Source organism: Coregonus clupeaformis, chromosome 37 (genome assembly GCF_020615455.1).
Source record: "Coregonus clupeaformis isolate EN_2021a chromosome 37, ASM2061545v1, whole genome shotgun sequence".
In the NCBI taxonomy this organism is placed as follows: domain Eukaryota; kingdom Metazoa; phylum Chordata; class Actinopteri; order Salmoniformes; family Salmonidae; genus Coregonus; species Coregonus clupeaformis.
Window position 1 is genome coordinate 12,932,277 of NC_059228.1, and position 23,008 is coordinate 12,955,284.

At 48.1% G+C, this 23,008-nt stretch overlaps 1 protein-coding gene across 1 annotated transcript; it reads left to right on the forward strand.

Moving 5' to 3' along the window:
• Window positions 1–712: 712 nt before the first annotated feature.
• LOC121553725 (multimerin-2) lies at window positions 713–22,683 on the forward strand. The gene is made up of 8 exons (XM_041867060.1): window positions 713–1,118; window positions 10,615–10,737; window positions 10,972–11,078; window positions 11,488–11,571; window positions 12,316–12,540; window positions 18,616–19,052; window positions 19,225–20,761; window positions 21,859–22,683. The coding sequence occupies exons 1-8, from the start codon at window positions 757–759 to the stop codon at window positions 22,269–22,271; spliced, it is 3,288 nt and encodes a 1,095-aa protein (XP_041722994.1). The 5' UTR covers window positions 713–756; the 3' UTR covers window positions 22,272–22,683.
• The last annotated feature ends 325 nt before the right edge of the window (window positions 22,684–23,008 follow it).

Here is a 23,008-nt window from a genome sequence, read left to right on the forward strand (position 1 = left end):
GGCCAGTTTGTGATCCTGATGCATAGAGACAGAGATAACCAGAGGGAAAAGTCTGAAGTCTCTCCCATGCAGATACATTTGACAGATTCACTATATCCTCTGGCTAACACCCCTTTACACTCCTTTAAATAATGTCCAATCCCTCGCTCTCTCTCCCCTAACATCCTTTTCCTGCACTCTGCCAATCGGAGGAAGAGAGACAGAGGCGAGGTGATAAGAACATTAGAATTCCAGTGACCTGCCAACTTGCCAAGAGAAATGGGTCTGCTTCCTCAACAGCCCGGCTGGTGTGTGTGTGTGTGTGTGTGTGTGTGTGTGCGTGCGCGCGGCATTTGTGTTTGTGTGTATTTGTGTGTGTGGTGGTGGGGGGGATCCTAACAGTACCTCCAGCCTGAGGGCCTGAGAGAGAAGAGAGACGCACAGCCAGGCTCATTGTTCCAGAGCCTGCGACCTTTCCATAGGGAACTGGCTGGTGGGTGGGAGGCTCATTTCCGAGGATTGTTGGAGGGCTTTGAAAACTTCAGAAGGAGGGGAGATAGGGTGTGAGTGCATCTGTGTGTGCGAGTATGTGTATGTGAGTGAGGGGAACAGGGGGAGGGGACTCTGAGCCTGGGGAGGAGGAGGGTGATTTTTGGAGATGGGGCGGGGTATTTCCAAAACCAACTCTTTAAAAACAAATAGCAGTCCCGGAGAGGCCTCAGATACTTTTGGCAGCTAGCTAGCGTGGATAGATCAGGACCAGGCAGGGAAGCAGACATGACAGCCTTCGGGGAACTGATGCTGCTGGTGCTGGGGCTGATGGTGACGGCTCACTGTGAGGTTAGGGCTAGAGACCCTGAGGTGGAGGAAGAGGACCAAGACCTGCCTGTGGAGAGAGGAGGCTGGGATACCCAGGGGGTGGGTGTCCACCCTGGACCTGGGGAGTTTGACATCCCCCACCAGAGGAATGGACCCCATGGCCACAGACCTGATGTCCCTGGCTCTGCCCACCACCCCGTGGGGCACGGACCACATGGGCAACCCCATCAGGCTGGTCCTGGACAACACCCCCTGGGTCTGCTGCCCAAGGAGACAGCACCTCCACCAGGAGAAGGAGGGAGCTACCCAGCCCGCACCGGGTAAGTGTTTGTTCACAGTAGCGAGCCACCTCTCAGCTGATAGGCAGCCTGTGCAGACAAGTATCTATAGGAGTAGAAAAACACACCACCTGTGGATCAACAAACACACACATGCACTTTCACAGCATGCACATCAAACAGAACATTAAATGTTTGGTCTACCAGCATGTATGTAATAGCAGCTACCACCCAGGTTGAGAACCTGGAGCAGCTCACAAATGCCTAGAAATACGGCTTTTATGAGGGATGGGTTTCAAATGGGGGTGTCTTCCTGCAGGCTTTTTCCCTCTCAGCACATTCAACTCTTTCCGACCTCTCCTATGTGGAAACATTTGGTATCTCTTTAATCTTCCTATGCAATCAGCACGAAGCTTGAGCTGATGGGGAAACTAAACAAAGGCAAAGTGTTTTAGCAAACATTTATGTGCCCTCAGCAGAATGAGTCTGTACACAAACTGCAATGGTTTCACTGGCTCGGTGTGTCATAAATAGGCTGAAATGGTTTTCCTCTCTATATAGCCAAGTTATCATTACCCAAGCCTAATCAATAGTAATTCATCTTAATTGCAGAGAAAGCCATAAGAGAGCCATAGGTTTCCTGTACTTTGTGCTCGAAGCCCAAGCTGCTGGCAGAGCCCGATCTTTGCTCCAGACGGTTACTGGACACAGTCATTATTCTAACCCAGATACATACATTACACCCCAAATTGCCTGATCCCCCGATAATGTGCTCCCTGAGGAGCTAGCCCAAACAGCCAGCGATTAGCCCTCCTTAAGAGCAGCCACTTAAACGTTTACTTAACGATGTTATTCAAAGAATACCTTATTTTTCTTGTGTGTCACCCCCATTACTGTAATGGAGTGCAGGTTTGGGCCGGGAAGCGTGCGGTTGTGACCTGTGATATCTCTGATGGACAATTTTCATTGGAGGCTCTTGTGGCGGAGGAGGCTGGGGGTCAATGGGAGGTTCACCTTGTGAAGAGAGGTATATTCAGTCAGTGTGTGAAGAGCTCTTACTCTGCAATGTAAAAAGTATACTGTCTTTTGCTACCTCTGAATTCAACCCAGGTTCATGGTTAGAATGGATATGTGAAAGGTATTCAGGCGAGTCCTTCCTCTTCATTGTTAAAAAATCTATGCACTTCGGCCTTGGAGTCTGTAAAGGGAAAACACATTGGTTGTTAAGAATAGAAAAAACATTTTTCTGCAAACTTCAATTTGTCAGTAACTGAATACTCCTTACATCTAAAGAGCACTGACTATGCAAAGGAAAAAATGTTTATTCTTCTTCTTTTCAAAATGTATTTTTGTTACAAACTTCTATTTGTCCTCCAAGAGTGTCTGAGTACCTTTAGCATATGAATAACACTGACTAACAGGTCAGATATCTCAGTTTATTTTAGTGCTGAATGGTTTTCAGTACAGTGTTTTTGGCATGTTTTCATCCCCAGGATGTAGCAGCTCCGGTTGTTTTTGGTGTGTATACTGCCTGAGCGAGTGCTCAGGGTCTAGGTGATGTGTGTGTGTGTGTGTGTGTGTGTGTGTGCTACGGTGCTAGGATAATTCCCTCCGGTGGTGCAGACATTGTGCTGCTGGGTCTGAGGATGTTCCATTCTACACGCTGCTGGACCCAGGTATGGAACAACGCGTGTGTTAGAACCCAGGGGGTGGGCGATGAATGTGGATATACGAGGGGCGTTGGGATGGACGGCTCACGGCTGACCTGAGGCTTTGGGCCATTGGTACGCATGGGGAGCTCTGAAAGGCCACTGACAGGGAGGGAATGTATTGTAGACCTGTGGACTACTACATTGTAGCTAGCAAACAGAACAGAACTGTGTGGAAGCAAAGTGGAGCAGGCCCAGACAACAGGCTAAACAACTCAATACAAGAAGCCATGAACAAGGCAAGTATGAGGGAGGAGTAGTTAACTGCTTAAGCTGTTTTAATTAATTCTGCTCATATATTTGAATGCAACATGGTACATCCATCACACACTAGAGTGCACTATCTGTAGCATCATTGCTAATGGCAATGCATAATTAACTGTCCTTTTACGACTATCATATTTAATAAATGTCTTTCATTACGCACTATCATTACAATCAACATAATAGGAAGAAACGCTAAAAGAATGAAATCAAGACATGTCCAAGTCTAAAGCCTGGCCCTCCTGCTGGGGTCCATAGAGGGGTTCTGAGGCTGTACTGTCCCCCCTCGCGGGAGGCTCTGCTGCGGCCTCCGCTGATTACATCTCCCAGCTCCAGCTTCCAGAGCGGAAACTCCGTCTCATCCGCTCCCTTCCTATCCCTCAGCGGCCCGTCTCGGACCCCTCGGAAAAAGGGCATTCCGATCCACCACCAATGAAGCAGGAATGGCTGCGTGTCTAGAATGGATGTGTGGCAAATTCTGCTTGTTGATGCTATGCTCACTTCACCCTCACTCTCTGACTCACTGTCATAAAATATGGCCTAAGGGAATCAGCTTTGATTCTCAGTGTGCTTGGCCTCGGCCACTCTGCCAGTGGTATTGTCACAAAGGCCTTTTGTGTACAGTAGGGTTTCAGAGTCCATGTCGACTCAATGGCTAACAGGGCCCCCATACTCATCTGGTTATATTCTCTTTTGTTTCTGAATCAACATCATCTGCAGCAGTCAGGGTCCACACTTTGAACACTCTCCGACACAATGTGGCTTTTCTTGAACTAAATAAAAAATAAAAAAGGCCACAGCGCAGCATAAAGGGGACAGTGTTATCCAGGCCAGCTGTACTGTATAAGCAACAAGCAAATAGGAGTCTGGGCTTTGAAACCAAAAACAAAGCTCTTCTGTTAGTATTAGTTCTTCATTTATCTTGCAAATGGAGTATCTGGGTCTGGTATTGTTAGTGCTATAAAAAAATCTGATTTAGCTTTATGACATGACTCTTCAACCTTGAACAAAGACTACAGAGCCTCTTAGCTAACTTGGTTAGCCCTGTTTGGCAACCTCGGCTCTCCTCCCAGCCAGAGGCCTAATCAAGCCCATTGACCTCCATTATTAGACTGTGGGAGAGGCCAGTGTCGCAGTGTGAACACAGCTCTAGTATCATATCACCATGATAGAGAAACGCACCACCAAAGCTGTATGACAGAGCTGTGTGAGGGTTTACCAAATGTATTTGCTGTAGAAAGTGACTGGGGATAAGGATTCGGGATTCTTACATCTTCCCCAATGTGTGTATGTTGTGTGTGTTGTCTGTGTTTGTGTGTGTGCGCATGTGGATACCCGTGGGTATGCTGCATGGCAGAGTGTCCCAGGATGGAGTAGGTTACGATGTATGAGAGCGTCAGACACTTCCTTCCTGGTCAAAGCCAGAGATGGGAGCCGTAGGCCTACAGGAGGTAATTACACAGCTATTGTGCTCTCCCAGGGATGGCCCTCAATGATGTCACAGCAGACCAAGAGGAAGTGACATGGGGCAGCTCTGACTCTGCCAAGCGAGTAGCACGGCGGTGGGGTTGAGCATGGAAGGACCAAATATTGTAGATGTCAAGAGGTCATTGACAAATTGGAATTCACATTGAGAAATGGGAATTTCCAGTGAAAATGTTCAACTTTTCAACCAAGCAGTGTGGGGGAACCCTAATTCCTAGAATTTTGTGAACCACATTGCCACTGCTGGGGGCTGGTAAGAATCCAGTATGTACTTTTTTATCTGCCAGAAAGTGAGTGCACATTTCACTTGTGATGACAGGAAGAGCAGGGGCCGCCAGACCGCAATGTTCCCATATTGTAAAAATTGCATAATATTGTTCTATTGTGAAATTTCGAAGACGAGCTCAAGTGCAGAACACAGTTTGTGACACACTAGAGGCCAAATCAAACTGTACGGGGGTAAATAGTCAAAGTATCAGTGACCCTCTAGTCATTTCACCAAACATTCCACACTCTGAGTTTACATTCAGTCCTGTTGAACGAGGATATTGCTCAATATTTTTTCTGTTTGGTATTGGAAGGGAAAAATTATCCTTGTATTTGCTTTCTTATGGCAATCCTCATGTACTCAACATTTGTTAGACTAGCTTTTTTGTTGTGGCACTGTTTAGTCTGTGTAGGGATGAACACTGTGGAAGAGCTGGAGACTGTTAGAGGGGGTCAAGAGACCGTGTTCTCTCAGTTTATGAAATTTGAGATGAGTGCTGGGTTGTGTTGTGACACCCCTCCCCACTAACTCTTTATTCAGCATGAGTTCCCTCTTACAGAGCGCATGCATTTGTAGCTAACTGGGCCAAGAGAAAGACAGGCTTGGATCGGAGTGAGGGAAAAGGTGAACCCTCTTGTTCTCCTCATCAGTAAAGGTCAAATGTCTCCGGTCTACACATTCTCAGTCTCTGCAGTATAGAGTAAGTCTCAAACAAGCCGTGGTGGTACGTGTGTCTGTGCAATACGTGAAGGACTTTGGCTACACTCCAATATCAGGGCCACAATGATGCGGTCACTTGGTTGTTAACCACCTGTTGTCTTGGAAACAGATTAAGGACTTTGGTTTAATCCTCTCCACTCCTCTGCAGCTGAAGCTTCAAGGGTCTTTGTTTGGTCTGGCCTGGACACAGAGGTGGTGGATTGGAGAGCCAATGACACACTCATGTTGAGGATCTTCCAATACAGGGTCCTGTGAGTCGTACGGCCTGTACCATGACTGAGGAACAGAGAGGGGGGATAACGCTGAGAATACATAACTATGTCTAGAAGTTCTTCTTAACCTTGAATGGTTGAGCTAGGTCAGATAGAGCTTGTCCTATTTAGGAAACACTCACAGTCAAACACACATAAACACACACATGAAGAGTTCATTAACCCTTGACCGGCATCCCCTCCATACAATGCTACAGACCACAGTGGAAGGGAGTGGTTTGGCAAAACATAACAGCCACTTCACCTTGCCTTTCCATCCACATGGGGTCTCTGAGTCACAGGTTCAGCAAGGTGAGCCAGAAAAAACACTAAACACCAGATCTGACGTGTCACACTAACCGCTCCCCCCACCACATGCATCAGTTTGAGGGGCCCCGGGCCGCCTGCTCGCCTGGTGTTTACAGTCAACGCTTTCCCTCGTTGATGACCTCACGTCTGATCGTGTCCTGATTGCGAGGGACAAGGGGGCGTGGGGTTTGTCTCAGACAGGGCCACCCAGGAGCAGTGAAATCCATCCCCCCTCCACACCTGTTTCACCTGGGTCAGGGGCTGGTGGTGAGATGACCCCTGCTGTGATGTAGACTGACCCCTGGCTATCCTTCATCTTCTCTAATGGGCTGTTTGGACAGTCTGGGTCTGGAACAGGTTAGCACAGCTCAGTGCAGTGCTGTGCTGGTTAGGGAGGGTCAGAAGGGGAGAGCCGCTGTAGCAAATGAAGGTCATGGGGTTCAAATGGAATATGATGGCATAAGTCTCCAGAAACTGAGATAGATAAATACCTGTGGAATTCATTGAAATCAAACAATTCTGCTGGAAAATAAAAGTGAATACAATTTCCCTGATTAGATATGCAGACAGCAGTGTGAAGGTCCTGAAAAGAAAGCCAGCCTATAGATGCCTTTGGCCAGTCATTAGGTGCTACGTACAGTTGAAGTCGGAAGTTTACATACACTTAGGTTGGAGTTAATAAAACTTGTTTTTCAACCACTCCACAAATTTCTTGTTAACAAACTATAGTTTTGGCAAGTCGGTTAGGACATCTACTTTGTGCATGACACAAGTAATTTATCCAACAATTGTTTACAGACAGATTATTTCACTTATAATTCACTGTATCACAATTCCAGTGGATCAGAAGTTTACATACTTTGCCTTTAAACAGCTTGGAAAATTCCAGAAAATGATGTCATGGCTTTAGAAGCTTCTGATAGGCTAATTGACATCATTTGAGTCAATTGGAGGTGTACCTGTGGATGTATTTCAAGGCCTACCTTCAAACTCAGTGCCTCTTTGCTTGACATCATGAGAAAATCTAAAGAAATCAGCCAAGACCTCAGAAAGAAAATTGTTGGCCTCCACAAGTCTGGTTCATCCTTGGGAGCAATTTCCAAAGGCCTCAAGATACCACGTTCATCTGTACAAAAAAGTATGCAAGTATAAACACCAAGGGACCACGCAGCCGCCATACCGCTCAGGAAGGAAACGCGTTCTGTCTCCTAGAGATGAACGTACTTTGGTGCGAAAAATGCAAATCAAGCCCAGAACAACAGCAAAGGACCTTGTGAAGATGCTGGAGGAAACAGGTACAAAAGTATCTATATCCACAGTAATACGAGTCCTATGTCAACATAACCTGAAAGGCCGCTCAGCAAGGAAGAAGCCACTGCTCCAAAACCGCCATAAAAAAGCCAGACTACGGTTTGCAACTGCACATGGGGACAAAGATCGTACTTTTTGGAGAAATGTCCTTTGGTCTGATGAAACAGAAATTGAACTGTTTGGCCATAATGACCATCGTTATGTTTGGAGGAAAAAGGGGGACGCTTGCAAGCCGAAGAACACCATCCCAACCGTAAAGCATGGGGGTGGCAGCATCATGCTATGGGGGTGGCTTTGCTGCAGGAGGGACTGGTGCACTTCACAAAATGTATGGCATCATGAGGAAGGAAAATTATGTGGATATATATTGAAGCAATATCTCAAGACATCAGTCAGGAAGTTAAAGCTTGGTCGCAAATGGGTCTTCAAAATGGACAATGATCCCAAGCATACTTCCAAAGTTGTGGTAAAATGGCTTAAGGACAACAAAGTCAAGGTATTGGAGTGGCCATCACAAAGCCCTGACCTCAATCCTATAGAAAATGTGTGGGCAGAACTGAAAAAGCGTGTGCAATCAAGGAGGCCTACAAACCTGACTCAGTTACACCATCTCTGTCAGGAGGAATGGACCAAAATTCACCCAACTTATTGTGGGAAGCTTGTGAAAGGCTACCCAAAACATTTGACCCAGTTAAACAACTTAAAGGCAATGCTACCAAATACTAATTGAGTGTATGTAAACTTCTGACCCACTGGGAATGTGATGAAATAAATAAAAGCTGAAATAAATCATTCTCTCTACTATTATCCTGACATTTCACATTCTTAAAATAAAGTGGTGATCCTAACTGACCTAAGACAGGGAATCTTTACTAGGATTAAATGTCAGGAATTGTGAAAAAACTGAGTTGAAATGTATTTGGCTAAGGTGTATGTGAACTTCCGTCTTCAACTGTATGTGCTGAGAAGGTAGAGTTGGAAGCAGGGAATCATTCTTTCAGCGCTACCCTTGGGAGGAACCAGGTGGGTGAGTCACCATGCCAGGCCTGAGAACTGAAGCTGGCAGTAAAAGGCCCATTAGTAATGGGGGGTAGATAGGGGTCAGGAGGGTGACTGCACTGGGAGCGATAAGACAACTCAACGACAAAGCAACTGTAAAAAAGAAAAATATTTGGGAAACGTCTTTTGAAATGTATGCCACCGAAACACACAAACAATACGTGCTTCAAGAGTCCAACAGCACCCAAATAAGGTTGGATGAAAAGGCAGATGTTGCTGAATGGATTTTTATTTTGGGCCCTGTTAACTCTAAATCAAGATAAATGAAAATGAACACTATGCATTATGACTGTTAAGTTATGGGAAAGTCCAGTGGTCAGTATCTGGAGAGGATGTTATGTTTGTAGCCCTGACCTGTAGAAACAGGAAGGATAACCACAGAATTGCAAACAAGCAAACTGTGAGACAGCAGCAGTAGCCGTTAAGACAGAGAGAGCTGTAAGCCCAGGAGGAAGACAGACTGACCTTCACCCCTCAGCTGTCTCCCAGCTTCCTGTTTCATTACACATACACTACCCTTCAAAAGTTTGGGGTCACTTAGAAAGGTCCTTGTTTTTCAAAAGAAAAGCAATTTTTTTGTCCATTAAAATAACATCAAATTGATCAGAAATACAGTGTAGACATTGTTAATGTTGTAAATGGCTATTGTTGCTGGAAACGGCTGATTTTTAATGGAATATCTACATAGGCGTACAGAGGCCCTTTAGCAGCAACCATCAGTCCTTTGTTCCAATGGCACGTTGTGTTTGCTAATCCAAGTTTATCATTTTAAAAGGCTAATTGATCATTAGAAAACCCTTTTGCAATTATGTTAGCACAGCTGAAAACTGTAGTGCTGATTAAAGAAGCAATAAACTGGCCTTCTTGAGACTAGTTGAGTATCTGGAGCATCAGCAATTGTGGGTTCGATTACAGGCTCAAAATGGCCAGAAATCTTCAGTCTATTCTTGTTCTGAGAAATGAAGGCTATTCCATGCGAGAAATTGCCAAGAAACTGAAGATCTCGTACAACGCTGTGTACTACTCCCTTCACAGAACAGTGCAAACTGGCTCTAACCAGAATAGAAAGAGGAGTGGGAGGCCCCGGTGCACAACTGAGCAAGAGGACAAATACATTAGAGTGTCTAGTTTGAGAAACAGACGCCTCACAGGTCCTCAAATGGCAGCTTCATTAAATAGTACCCGCAAAACACCAGTCTCAAAGTCAACAGTGAAGAGGCGACTCCGGGATGCTGACCTTCTAGGCAAAGTTGCAAAGAAAAAGCCATATCTCAGACTGGCCAATAAAAAGAAAATATTAAGATGGGCAAAAGAACACAGACACTGGACAGAGGAAGATTGGAAAAAGTGTCATGGACAGACGAATTGAAGTTTGAGGTGTTCGGATCACAAAGAACAACAATTGTGAGACACAGACCAAATGAAAAGATGCTGGAGGAGTGCTTGATGCCATCTGTCAAGCATGGTGGAGGCAATGTGATGGTCTGGGGGTGCTTTGGTGGTGGTAAAGTGGGAGATTTGAACAGGGTAAAAGGGATCTTGAAGAAGGAAGGCTATCACTCCATTTTGCAACGCCATGCCATACCCTGTGGACGGCGCTTGATTGGAGCCAATTTCCTCCTACAACAGGACAATGACCCAAAGCACAGCTCCAAGCTATGCAAGAACAGTCAGGGGAAAAAGCAGTCAGCTGGTATTCTGTCTATAATGGAGTGGCCAGCACAGTCACCGGATCTCAACCCTATTGAGCTGTTGTGGGAGCAGCTTGACCCTATGGTACGTAAGAAGTGCCCATCAAGTCAATCCAACTTGTGGGAGGTACTTCAGGAAGCATGGGGTGAAAATCCCTTCAGATTACCTCAACAAATTGACAACTAGAATGCCAAAGGTCTGCAAGGCTGTAATTGCTGCAAATGGAAGATTCTTTGACGAAAGCAAAGTTTGAAGGACACAATTATTATTTCAATAAAAAAATCATTATTTCTAACCTTGTCAATGACTACATTTCCTATTCATTTTGCTATATTTCCTATCCAAATTCATTTAATGTATGTTTTCATGGAAAACAAGGACATTTCTAAGTGACCCCAAACTTTTGAAAGGTAGTGTAGATATTGCACAGTATCAAAGGAATGACGCTGTATGCTTGTGTCCTCTTCCAGAAACTGGTGTGCATTCGTGCACCGCCGCATTGAAACCATGGCTGTATCCTGTGGCAAAGAACAGTACACCATCAAGTCCCAGAGCCCCTGTCCCAATGGCACGCCTGACTGCCAACTTGTCATGTGAGTTCAGCCCACTGTGCATTCAAACGTCAACTTCAACCACATGTTAACAGTACACTGCATTACATTACAGATTGACAATGCACACTCAAATCCCCTTGCATTGCACATTGCTCAATGCAGCATTCTCATATAATAACAATAATAATATCTTATTTACGATCCATCAGTTCAATTTCAGGCGAAAACCAATGTGTGTGTGTGTGTTTGTAACCTTGTTTTCTGTGTGTTTAGGTACAAGCTCTCTACCCGGCCAGTGTACAGAGAGAAGCAAAAGATCTTCACAGCCCTGTTGTGGAGGTGCTGCCCAGGACATGGAGGGGAGAACTGTGAGGAAACAGGTACTGAAACAGAGCTAGACACAACTGATACACACATGCTGTATACTGTAGGCCCCTATAAGTCAATGAGCATCAAAACAGTTGAGTGTTAGTAATTGCATTTTGGCATAAGAAGTAACCTTACGGTGCAATATGCCTCCACTGGCCTACTCTAGACGTTCTCCTGGATTACTTGATGAGTTTGGCTCGGACTCTTTTTACTAATAGTATGATTTAGGGTCTTTTCGTTCAGCGACAAATCTCGAGTAGATTTCCTGTCTGTGAAATGGCCCTTAACTCGGCGAGAGAGACCGGCTGAGAAAATCATGTGTTTACGAAAGCTGGTGGAACCAATAAAAGTAACATCCTCTCCCTGCGCTCCTGCTCTCCTCTCGCTTCCTCTTTCTCTCTCCCTCCCTCTATTCCTCAGTGGCTGATGGCCATGTGTCTGACCCGGCGGACCCTACGTTGGCAGGACGACCACATCCAGGAGACACTGAGCCTCACCACACAGGTAGGTCTGCTCATCTGACCCGTCTGTTTACATGTTGGGGGTGGGGGGGTGACTGGGTGAGCTGGCCTTCAATCAAACGCCCCGTGCCGCCTTCTCTGACTCAAACAAACTGAACAAACCGAGGAAACGGCAGTGGGCCAGGAGAACAAGCATTTGTGTAAAAGCTATAGCAGGCTGTGGGAAGTTCGTCACCTCCCAGGGGAGGGAGGAAAGGGTGTGTGACAATTCTCAAGGCATCAAGCTAGGCTGTAGAGGGGGTGTGACCCTATCCCACCCCACACATATAGCTAGGAGCCCAAACACACCGAGTCACCCGTACACAAACACATATGCAGGCATGCAGAAAAAATACTGAAAACAGGCAGGAGCTGAGACACTAAAAATAACCCTCTGCCCTTTTAGGCCAGTTCTAGGCCAAGATAAAGACGTAAAGTTCCCCGTTATCGGCTGGTCCGCTCTCAGTCCCTCCACGCCCCTCATTGAGAGGGCTTCCTAAACCGCAAAGGTCTCATATAATTAATTCTTCACGACTACTGGAGTCCAGTAGCTATTATGTTACACACACTAATCAAGCACACACACAGGGTTGGCTGAAGTTGGGTCAGAAGTGGGGGACAGAGAGCTCACCCAAGGCTATGGTTCTCATGGTCAGGGCAGAGAGACACAGCTTCTACTCTGTGCCACTGTGTTGAATGAAAGCCTCTCCTAACATACCATCTATCTGTCTGTTATCGGTCTGTCTAGGTGCACAGTCTAGACTCACCCACCAGGCTGAGAGGGAGCAGAATGACTTCCAGGTGTCGGAGAATCCTCTGTACGAACCCCATGCCTCAGAGGCTGACAACAACAACACACACACAGAGTCCCCCTCATACCCTCGACAGGCCCAGGAGCACATCCCTCACCATGGCTACGACCACCCCCACAACCCTTACCCCAACCACCACCAGCGGGACTTCAACCATGGAGGTAAGTTGGGACCCTAGAATCACTAGTACTGTACTAACATCATGTTAATTCACACTGGGAAAAAGTTAGGATGCCAGGATTGTGACTGTGCTTCAGGAGGTAATCAGGGCCATGAAAAGGAGACAGGGTAATCATCAACACCCCTAAAATCAGGGCCTGAAAAGGAAGCAGGGTAATCATCAACACCCCTAAAATCAGGGCCATGAAAAGGAGACAGGGTAATCATCAACACCCCTAAAATCAGGGCCATGAAAAGGAGACAGGGTAATCATCAACACCCCTAAAATCAGGGCCATGAAAAGGAGGCAGGGTAATCATCAACACCCCTAAAATCAGGGCCATGAAAAGGAAGCAGGGTAATCATCAACACCCCTAAAATCAGGGCCATGAAAAGGAGGCAGGGTAATCATCAACGCCCCTAAAATCAGGGCCATGAAAAGGAAGCAGGGTAATCATCAACACCCCTAAACCCATCTATCAACCTCTTTGAGACCCTCATGCAAAGACACATATTGGACACACATACTCACTCACTATCTCATAGTCAATAAAAAAAACTGTGAGGAATGGGCCATTGTTAATACAATGTTAATGTTTATACAAAATGTTAATACACTGACAGTGAAGTACTCCTATTTCTCTAAGCTCCTGTCTGGCATGTTAACACTCCCAGCTGTTATTTATGCACTACTGTCTGGTCAACTACCTGTCTCATCCACATCCTCTGAGAGAATCGACAGGCTTTAGACAAGTGCAGTAAATAACCCACAGTTGACTGGGGGAAGGCATGACCAGGGAAAATATACGTACATCTATGGGGAGCATTTCCACAACTCCATCCCTCCGCAGTGACACCTCCAGTTTAGTGCCCCCCCCCCCCCCACCCCCTTTATACTCATTACAGCTTCCTTCTCAGGAAATCCTCTCTTTCTTCTGTAAAAAATGCCCCCCCAATACATTGTGTGTGGATGATGTAATCTGCAGTGGGATGGTGATATAGAGAGCCTAATATAGTGTGAGGTCTCATATTATAGCCACACACAGTCAGTGGTGGAAAAAGTACCCAATTGTCATACTTGAGTAAAAGTAAAGATACCTTAATAGAAAATGACTCAAGTAAAAGTGAAACTCACCCAGTGTCACGGTCGTCTGACGAAGGAGCAGACCAATACGCAGCGCGTTGAGTGAACATGATGACTTTAATGAGTAAAGCACGTAAATACAAAACAAAAGACGATAGTGAAGTCCAACAGTGACAAAGACTGAACCTGGAACAAAAACCCACAACACCCACAGGAAAACATACAGATAAATATGGCTCCCAATCAGAGATAACGAGCCGACAGCTGACACTCATTGAACAGTCATTGAACCCAACAAAGAAATACAACACATAGAACCACCCAACCAAACAAAACACCACGAAACGAACACACCCTGGCTCAACACACAAAGTCCCGGAGCCAGAGCGTGACAGTACCCCCCCCTAAAGGCGCGGACTGCGACCGCGCCTCAATAAGGCTAAACAAGGGAGGGCTGGGTGGGCATACCTCTTCGGCGGTGGTTCTGGCTCTGGCCGTGGTCCCCACCCCACCAAAGTCACTACCCGCTTACGTAGCCTCCTCCACATGACCACCCCCCAACTAAACCCCACTGGATTAAGGGGCGGCACCGACTAAAGGGCAGCACCGGACTAAGGGGGCAGCACCGGACTAAGGGGCAGCACCGGACTAAGGGGCAGCACCGGACTAAGGGGCAGCACCAGGATAAGGGGCAGCACCGGGCTAAGGGACAGCACCGGACTCAATGGCGGATCCTGGCTGGCTGGCTCTGGCGGATCCTGGCTGGACGGCTCATGGCTGGCTGAAGGATCTGGCTGCTCATGGCTGGCTGACGGATCTGGCTGCTCATGGCTGGCTGACGGATCTGGCTGCTCATGGCCGGCTGACGGATCTGGCTGCTCATGGCTGGCGGAAGGCTCTGGCTGATCCTGTCTGGCGGAAGGCTCTGGCTGATCCTGTCTGGCGGAAGGCTCTGGCTGATCCTGTCTGGCGGAAGGCTCTAGCGGCTCCGGTCTGGCGGACGGCTCTGAAGGCTCATGGCAGACGGGCGGCTTTGCAGGCTCCGTACAGACGGGCAGTTCATGCAGCGCTTGGCAGACGGACAGTTCAGACGGCGTTGGGCAGACAGGCAGTTCAGGCGCCGTTGGGCAGACGGGCAGTTCAAGCGCCGTTGGGCAGACGGGCAGTTCAGGCGCCGTTGGGCAGACGGGCAGTTCAGGCGCCGTTGGGCAGACGGCAGACTCTGGCCGTCTGAGGCGCATCGTAGGCCTGGTGCGTGGTGCCGGAACTGGAGGTACCGGGCTGAGGACACGCATCTCAGGGCTAGTGCGGGGAGAAGGAACAGGCCGGACCGGGCTGGCGACGCGCACCGTAGGTTTGGTGCGAGTGGCAGGAACAGGCCGGGTCGGGCTGGCGACGCGCACCGTAGACTTGGTGCGGGTGGCAGGAACAGGCCGGACCGGGCTGGCGACGCGCACCGTAGGTTTGGTGCGAGTGGCAGGAACAGGCCGGGTCGGGCTGGCGACGCGCACCGTAGGTTTGGTGCGAGTGGCAGGAACAGGCCGGGCTGGGCTGGCGACGCACACCGTAGGTTCTGTGCGTGGAGCAGGAACAGGCCGGGCTGGGCTGGCGACGCACACCGTAGGTTCTGTGCGTGGAGCAGGAACAGGCCGGGCTGGGCTGGCGACGCACACCGTAGGTTCTGTGCGTGGAGCAGGAACAGGCCGGGCTGGGCTGGCGACGCACACCGTAGGTTCTGTGCGTGGAGCAGGAACAGGCCGGGCTGGGCTGGCGACGCACACCTTAGGTTCTGTGCGTGGAGCAGGAACAGGCCGGGCTGGGCTGGCGACGCACACCGTAGGTTCTGTGCGTGGAGCAGGAACAGGCCGGGCTGGGCTGGCGACGCACACCGTAGGTTCTGTGCGTGGAGCAGGAACAGGCCGGGCTGGGCTGGCGACGCACACCTTAGGTTCTGTGCGTGGAGCAGGAACAGGCCGGGCTGGGCTGGCGACGCACACCGTAGGTTCTGTGCGTGGAGCAGGAACAGGCCGGGCTGGGCTGGCGACGCACACCGTAGGTTCTGTGCGTGGAGCAGGAACAGGCCGGGCTGGACTGGCGACGCACACCGTGGGCTTGATGCGTGGAGTAGGAACAGGCCGGTCCGTACTGGGAACACACACCACTGGCTTTAACTGGGGATCAGGAACGGGCCGGACCGGACTGGTAACACACATCAGTCTCTCACGCCGTGCCGCAACAACTTCCCTTCCTCTACTCGCCAATGGCTCCCGTAATCCGATAGCCTTCTCTCCACGTCTCCCTGTGGCAGCCTCCTGCTGCCCAGCCGCCCTGCCATGTGCCCCCCCAAAAAAACCTTTTTGGGGTTGCCTCTCGTCCCTCCGACGATGGCCCTGCCGACGCCCGTTGCTCCTCTCTCCGTCGCCTCTCCACTGTTTCGCTCCATGGACGGCGATCCATCCCATCCAGGATCTCCTCCCAAGTCCAGGACCCTTTTCCGTCCAAAATCTCCTCCCATGTCCAGGAATCCTTTGGAGCTGGGTCCTGTTGCCGCTTGACACGCTGCTTGGTCCTCTTATGGTGGGTTTTTCTGTCACGGTCGTCTGACGAAGGAGCAGACCAATACGCAGCGCGTTGAGTGAACATGATGACTTTAATGAGTAAAGCACGTAAATACAAAACAAAAGACGATAGTGAAGTCCAACAGTGACAAAGACTGAACCTGGAACAAAAACCCACAACACCCACAGGAAAACATACAGATAAATATGGCTCCCAATCAGAGATAACGAGCCGACAGCTGACACTCGTTACCTCCGATTGGGAGTCATTGAACCCAACAAAGAAATACAACACATAGAACCACCCAACCAAACAAAACACCACGAAACGAACACACCCTGGCTCAACACACAAAGTCCCGGAGCCAGAGCGTGACACCCAGTAAAATCCTACTTGAGTAAAAGTCTAAAAGTATTTGGTGTTAAATATACTTAAGTATCAAAAGTAAAAGTAAAAGTATAAATCATTTCAAATTGCTTTCATTAAGCAAACCAGACGGCACCATTTTCTTGTTTTTTTAATTTACAGATAGCCAGGGGCACGCTCCAACACTCACACTGTTTAGTGAGTCCGCCAGATCAGAGGCAGTAGGGATGACCAGGGATGTTCTCTTGATAAGTGTGTGAATTAGACAATTTTCCTGTCCTGCTAAGCATTCAAAATGTAACGAGTACTTTTGGGTGTCAGGGAAAATGTATGGAGTAAAAAGTACCCTATTTTCTTTAGGAATATATTAAAGTAAAAGCAAAAGTTGTCAAAAATATAAATAGTAAAGTAAAGTACAGATACCCCCCAAAAGTAGTACTTTAAAGTATTTTTACTTAAGTTCTTTACACCACTGCACAAAGTGAGGGGTGTCATAGTTTTTGCTGTTGTGGTACATTCTCACTTCCTGTGACATATTTGGGAAAGACTCAACAAGCTAAGGCCATGACGTAAAGTCTGTATGAACAAATTACTGATCAGACTTCCATCAAGTCAGACTAAAGACAATCGGCCTACATGTTATTGTTCAAGTTTCTTTTTAGAATAGCAGGGAAATTAGTGAAGGGGCTAGCTAGAGTATGTCAGCCTGCACATCTATTTGAAAACACTACTTACCTACTTCTTTTGATCTGTGTGATTTTTTTAGAGAACCCAACCAACTCTTCCAACTTCGTAAAACTCTCATGGCAGGGACGACCTGATTTCCTCTCTCATTGTGACCTCACTGTATCTGACCTCTTAGTGGGACCGCATGTGGGAACAGTTTTTTTCTCCCTGAATTAATGGAGAGTCTTTCCAATGTTATTAGAAAAACAAGCCCTAAATGATGAAAGGCCCTCTGATCACATAGATCACACTTTAGAGCACAAACAGAAACAGCTTGGAGGGGGGGTCTGGACTCTTTCCAGATATAAGGGTGACAGCGTAAGAACTGTGACTGATTCCCAGGGGGCATAAATGCATAACCTCGCAAGGGGCGTGATCTTGCGAGCTTACATGAATGTTCGCTGCACAGCAGTAATCAGTCTGGTAATTATGAGGCTAATACATGTGGGTGGGGGAATTCAATGTCAGACATACACACTCACACAGACAAGCATGCGTGTACACACACACACACACACACACACACACACACACAGACAAGCATGCGTGTACACACACACACACACACACACACACACACACTTTCTAGAATCCCTGGAGAATGTACCATTCTAAAAGGAATTGCATCCATTAGGGCCATCTCTGGGGTACAAGAACACTGCCATGAAGCAAACCCATCCAACAATAAATCACTGGGCTTTCTTGTAAACAAAGAGGTTCAGTCAGGAAGACCAATACATAGGGGAAATTAAATGTCCAAATATAGGTCTGAAAATGTTATTATTCCTATTTTTGGCAGCTTGGCATTTGACTTTGAAAACAATTTTGGTTGAAGATTTCTTGAGAGACAAAAGGTTCTCATAACTGTTCCTAAGAACTAATGGCACAACTGATATGAATGAATGGCCTTTACAAGAGAATACATTCTAACAGGTATTGAAAAGGAACCTTGCTTTGCTCCTATACACATTAATGTAGATGTACAATTGTTGAGGTGTCATTTTTTTTTACATTTTAGTCATTTAGTAGACGCTCTTATCCAGAGCGACTTAGTTAGAGCGATACATTATTTTTTTATTTTTCATACCCCTGTGGGAATCGAACCCACAACCCTGGCGTTGCAAACGCCATGCTCTACCAACTGAGCTACATCCCTGCCGGCCATTCCCTCACCTACCCTGAACGACGCTGGGCCAATTGTACGCCGCCCCATGGGTCATCTCAGCCTTGTGCACAGTTACAAAGTGGATATGTCTAAAACTGAAAATGTGTCTTGTTCTGATGCCTTATACTGATTGACGTGAGTAAATATTGTGCTCTGACTTCCTGGTTTGTCTCCCAGATCCAATCAGGGATGAGGTGGAGGCTGTCCCTCTACTGCCCTACCAAGACTCCCAATCTCCCCTCCCTCTGCCCCACATGATGGCCCTGCTGATGTCCCAGCTCCAGCCCATGTTGGATGGCTTCAACCGCACCTTGGAGCACCTAACCCAGGAGGTCGAGGGTCTGTCCCGGGATGTGGCTCAGCTCCGGAGCTCTCAGTGGGAGGTAGAGGAGGAGGCCATGCGCGGAGCAGGGGCTGGAGAGGGTCCCGAAGCCTTGGAGGCTAAGCTGGAGCAGCGTTTCCAAGACATCAAGGAGGTGAGGAGGGAACTGGAGAGACATAGAGCTGAGATGGCGGACAGGCTACACTCCCAGCATGCCATGCTGCATTATAACATCTCCAACTTCAAGACAGACATTGACGTCAAGATCAAACGCAACCACAAGATATTACAGGTCAGTGAATCCTCATTAATGGATCTCATGGCATGGTGATGTAACCATTTAATAATTAAAAACTTTTAGACTTAGTTCCTCACTTGCGTTAGTAACATACCCTTTTAGACTTGCAAATTATGGGCATTAAGTGAGAAAAACATTCTTCATGTCTTTCATGGCTCCCGGGTAGGTTAATCTCCGGTCCATGAATGCCACCCTGTCAGACATGAAGCTGGAGCAGGAGCGTCTGAGCTTAGTGCTCCAGAGGGACCTGACCAGCCCAGGGGCCAGGAGAGAACCCAGCCAGGTCCAGCCCAGTCAGGCCCAGCAGCCTCCAGAGGACTCAGCAGTGTGGGAGGCTATCGCCCGTCTGGACAACAAGGTCGTCAACAACACAGTGAGGGTAGATGCCCTGGTTGAAGACCTAGATATGGCCAATGACAACGTCCTGGACCTGAAGAGGGGCTTCCGAGGCCTTGAGGAGAACATTGCCCAGACGGGGAGGAACAGCCAGATCCAGTTCATGGAGACAGGCCTGGAGGTGGAGGCGGCTAAAGTAGCTGTGCTGAACCGCGTCAATGAACTGGCCAGCAACCTGACCATCCGCTCGGAGCAGCTGCAGGAGATGGAGACTGACATGGACTACCTGTACACACAGTTCTACCAGAACGTCAGCACTGCCGGAGACTGTGACTGCAAGGCATTCACCGCCTCCATCTCCCGCCTGGAGCAGGGCCTGACCAACGTCACTGAGCTGGCCAACGACAACCGGCTGGCCCTGGATGGGAGTACCGATGCTGGGTCGGAGCGCTGGGGTCCCTCTGTGGAGGACATCTACCAGGGGTTGGATCACGTCAAGGCCTCCCTGGCCTTCGAGCAAGAGAAGAGCAGAACTCTCCAACACAACGTGACTCAGCTGCTGGCCTCCGTCCTGGGCAGCCAGAGGGACGTGCTCAGCCTGCGGGAGAGCGACGAGAGGTTGGCAGCTGAGATGCGCCACCTCTCCAGCTCCTTTTCCTCTCTGTTGAAGGACGCCATCCGCCACAATGACGTGCTGGAGATGCTCCTGGGGGATGAGGTGATGGAGTTCATGGACTGGCCCCTCCACGAGCAGGAGGCCCACTCCATCACCGCGCTGCAGAAGAGGCTCCACCACATGCAGGAGCAGATCAGGGGCCAGAACCTCAGCCTCACCACCCTGCTGGAGGCCGCCCGGGCAGAGGAGGTCCCGTCCTCAGACGAGCCCTCTGTGCTGGTAGACTTGGCCTCCCGCGGGCTGAAGAGGAGGAGTGGAGACCAGAGGAGTGACCACCTCATGGACTCAGCAGCCTCTGAGGACCGGCAAGACTACTCGGACAGTGACCTGTGGAGCCTTGCGAAAGCAGTGGAGGAGCTGGGGGAGAAAGTCAACAGGCTGGAGTACAGGCCTTGCCCTGCCAGCTGCAACAACACCAAAGACAGCGCCTCTGATGATGTGAAGGCCAAAATGCAGGCGGAGTTGGCCTGGCTGAGGAAGGTTCTAGAGAATCATTTGCGGCTCTTTAAGAATGTCTTCAGTAACTCAGAGGGGCTGGCCGACTCAGAGAGCACCCTGGATCTGGACCAGCTGTGGGCCCTGATGAAGAGGAAGGAAAGGAAGAGACAGAGGAAGCACAACGACAAGAAAGTGGGGATCAAAGACCATATTGGAGAGAGAGCTAACCTTCGCAGCAGGAGGGATACATCAGGTAGGCATCAATCTATAAAAGGACAAAAACACACAATCACATATCTACAGGTAACTGCCAAAATAAAGGAAACACTTGAGTAAATGAGGGATACAAATTATATTGAAAGCAGGTGCTTCCACACATTTACATTTACATTTTAGTCATTTAGCAGACGCTCTTATCCAGAGCGACTTACAGGTGTGGTTCCTGAGTTAATTAAGCAATTAACATCCCATCATACTTTGGGTCATGTTTAAAAATGCCCAGTTCCCCATTTTTTTGGCTACCATGGCTAGAAGAGATCTCAGTGGCCTTTTCTCAACTGCATAATCCTCACGTCCTCTCCTTGCCTCCTTTTCAAAACCCATTGAAAGAGAAGGTCAGAGGGGAGGGACCTCTGGCTTTCTCATCAAAACGGTTTTGAAAAGGAGGCGAGGAGAGAGGAGGACGTGAGCAGTACGCAATTGAGATTCTCCCAAAGACTTAGAAAGAAGGGTCTCAAAAGGAGCATAGGGGGTTAAAAGGGTGTGTGTGTGTTTGTCAGTCACCAGATCACAACCCAATTGAACACTTATGGGAGATTATGGAGCGGCGCCCGAGACAGTGTTTTCCACCAATCAACAAAACACCAAATTATGGAATTTCCCGTGGAAGAATAGTGTCGTATCCCTCCAATAGAGTTCCAAACACTTTTAGAATATATGCCAAGGCGCATTTAAGCTGTTTTTGCAGGTCAACGCCCTATTAAGACACTTTATGTTGGTGTTTCTTTTGGCAGTTACCTGTACCTCTATCATGCTGGGCCACATTTCTTTCTAACCTCCACTAAGATCAGAATGCACTTTAAACAAAGAAACATCATTGGAGATCTATACAGTGCAACACCCTCAAGTAAGTGTTAGTAATGGGTTAAAAATAGTTGCTTAGCATTACTGAGAGAATCACCATTACCAGCAACCCTAATAGACAACACAAGACTGCCCCCTGGTGAACAAAAATGTTTTATTTCAGGCTTATAAATGGTCTAAGCATAAGTATAGTGAGTGTCTATGGCAAGGGTTCAAATGAATAGATAGCAGAGAACAGCTGATAATTCCCTGTCTCTTCTCTTTCAGTACTATCTAAGTTGAGGGACAATCCCCTGATGTTTGTGGCCAGAAGCATACAGCGCAGCAGACCAAGTGACAGTAGCCTGCTGGTGTTTGAGAACACATCCCTAAACAGTGGCCAGGCGTACTCAACTCACACTGGGGTGTTCCAAGCACCGTTAGCAGGGGTCTACCTCTTCGTGCTAACACTGAACTTTGAACCTGGCCCCTCGCTCTCTGGGCTGAGGAGAGAGAACGGGGAGCTGGCTGCCACTCTGCATCAGGACAAGATGGCATCGTATGGCCCCGTCACCAGTGTGTGTCTCCTACAGCTGCGGCAGGGAGAGGAGCTCCACCTTGAACTGTATGGGGGGACTCTGGTGACTGATGACCCTAACGACAACATCTTCGCTGGGCTTCTCCTCCATCACACCACCTGAGGGAGCTGTGTCTGCTCTGCAGTCAGAAGAGATGTTGGACTGAGCTAAATCAATCACTAGACTGACAGCTGCTACGCCCCCCGTGTTTCAATCCCTTACATTGATATTGGGAGGAGGAGTGTATATAGAAGGTTAAGGGAGTATAAACATGTTTCCTTTGTCAAACAGTATACCACTTAAAGCGTTGCAATACAACTTCCCTGAAGTTATTGTAGGCTGTTATAAGGGAAACAGGAGCATGAGCATTCTAGACCATCAAACCATATTCTATAGAAACACTGACTGAGAATATAAGGTGGGCTCTTTAAGATATATCACATGCTCCCCTCCATGCTACCATAATACAGTGCCTTCAATGCTTTATGACTGCAACATTGCTTATACATGTTATATACAGTGCATTCTGAAAGTATTCAGACCCCTTGACTTTTTCAACTTTGTTTCGTTACAGCCTTATTCTAAAATGTTTCCATTGATCATCCTTGAGATGTTTCAACAACTTGGAGTCCACCTGTGGTAAATTCAATTGATTTGACATGATTTCGAAAGGCACACAACTGTCTATATAAGGTCCCACAGTTGACAGTGCATGTCAGAGCAAAACCCAAGCCATGAGGTCGAAGGAATTGTCCGTAGAGCTCCGAGACAGGATTGTGTCGACGCACAGATCTGCGGAAGTGTACCAAAAAATGTCTGCAGCATTGAAGGTCCCGAGAACACAGTGGCTTCCCTCATTC

Excerpts from the sequence above, each read along its gene's own strand:
- LOC121553725 (XM_041867060.1), top strand. The coding sequence starts at position 757 with ATGACAGCCTTCGGGGAACTGATGCTGCTGGTGCTGGGGCTGATGGTG. Across the intron at positions 1,119-10,614 it reads AGCTACCCAGCCCGCACCGG|AAACTGGTGTGCATTCGTGC; the intron begins GTAAGTGTTTGT and ends GTCCTCTTCCAG. Across the intron at positions 11,572-12,315 it reads CACTGAGCCTCACCACACAG|GTGCACAGTCTAGACTCACC; the intron begins GTAGGTCTGCTC and ends CGGTCTGTCTAG.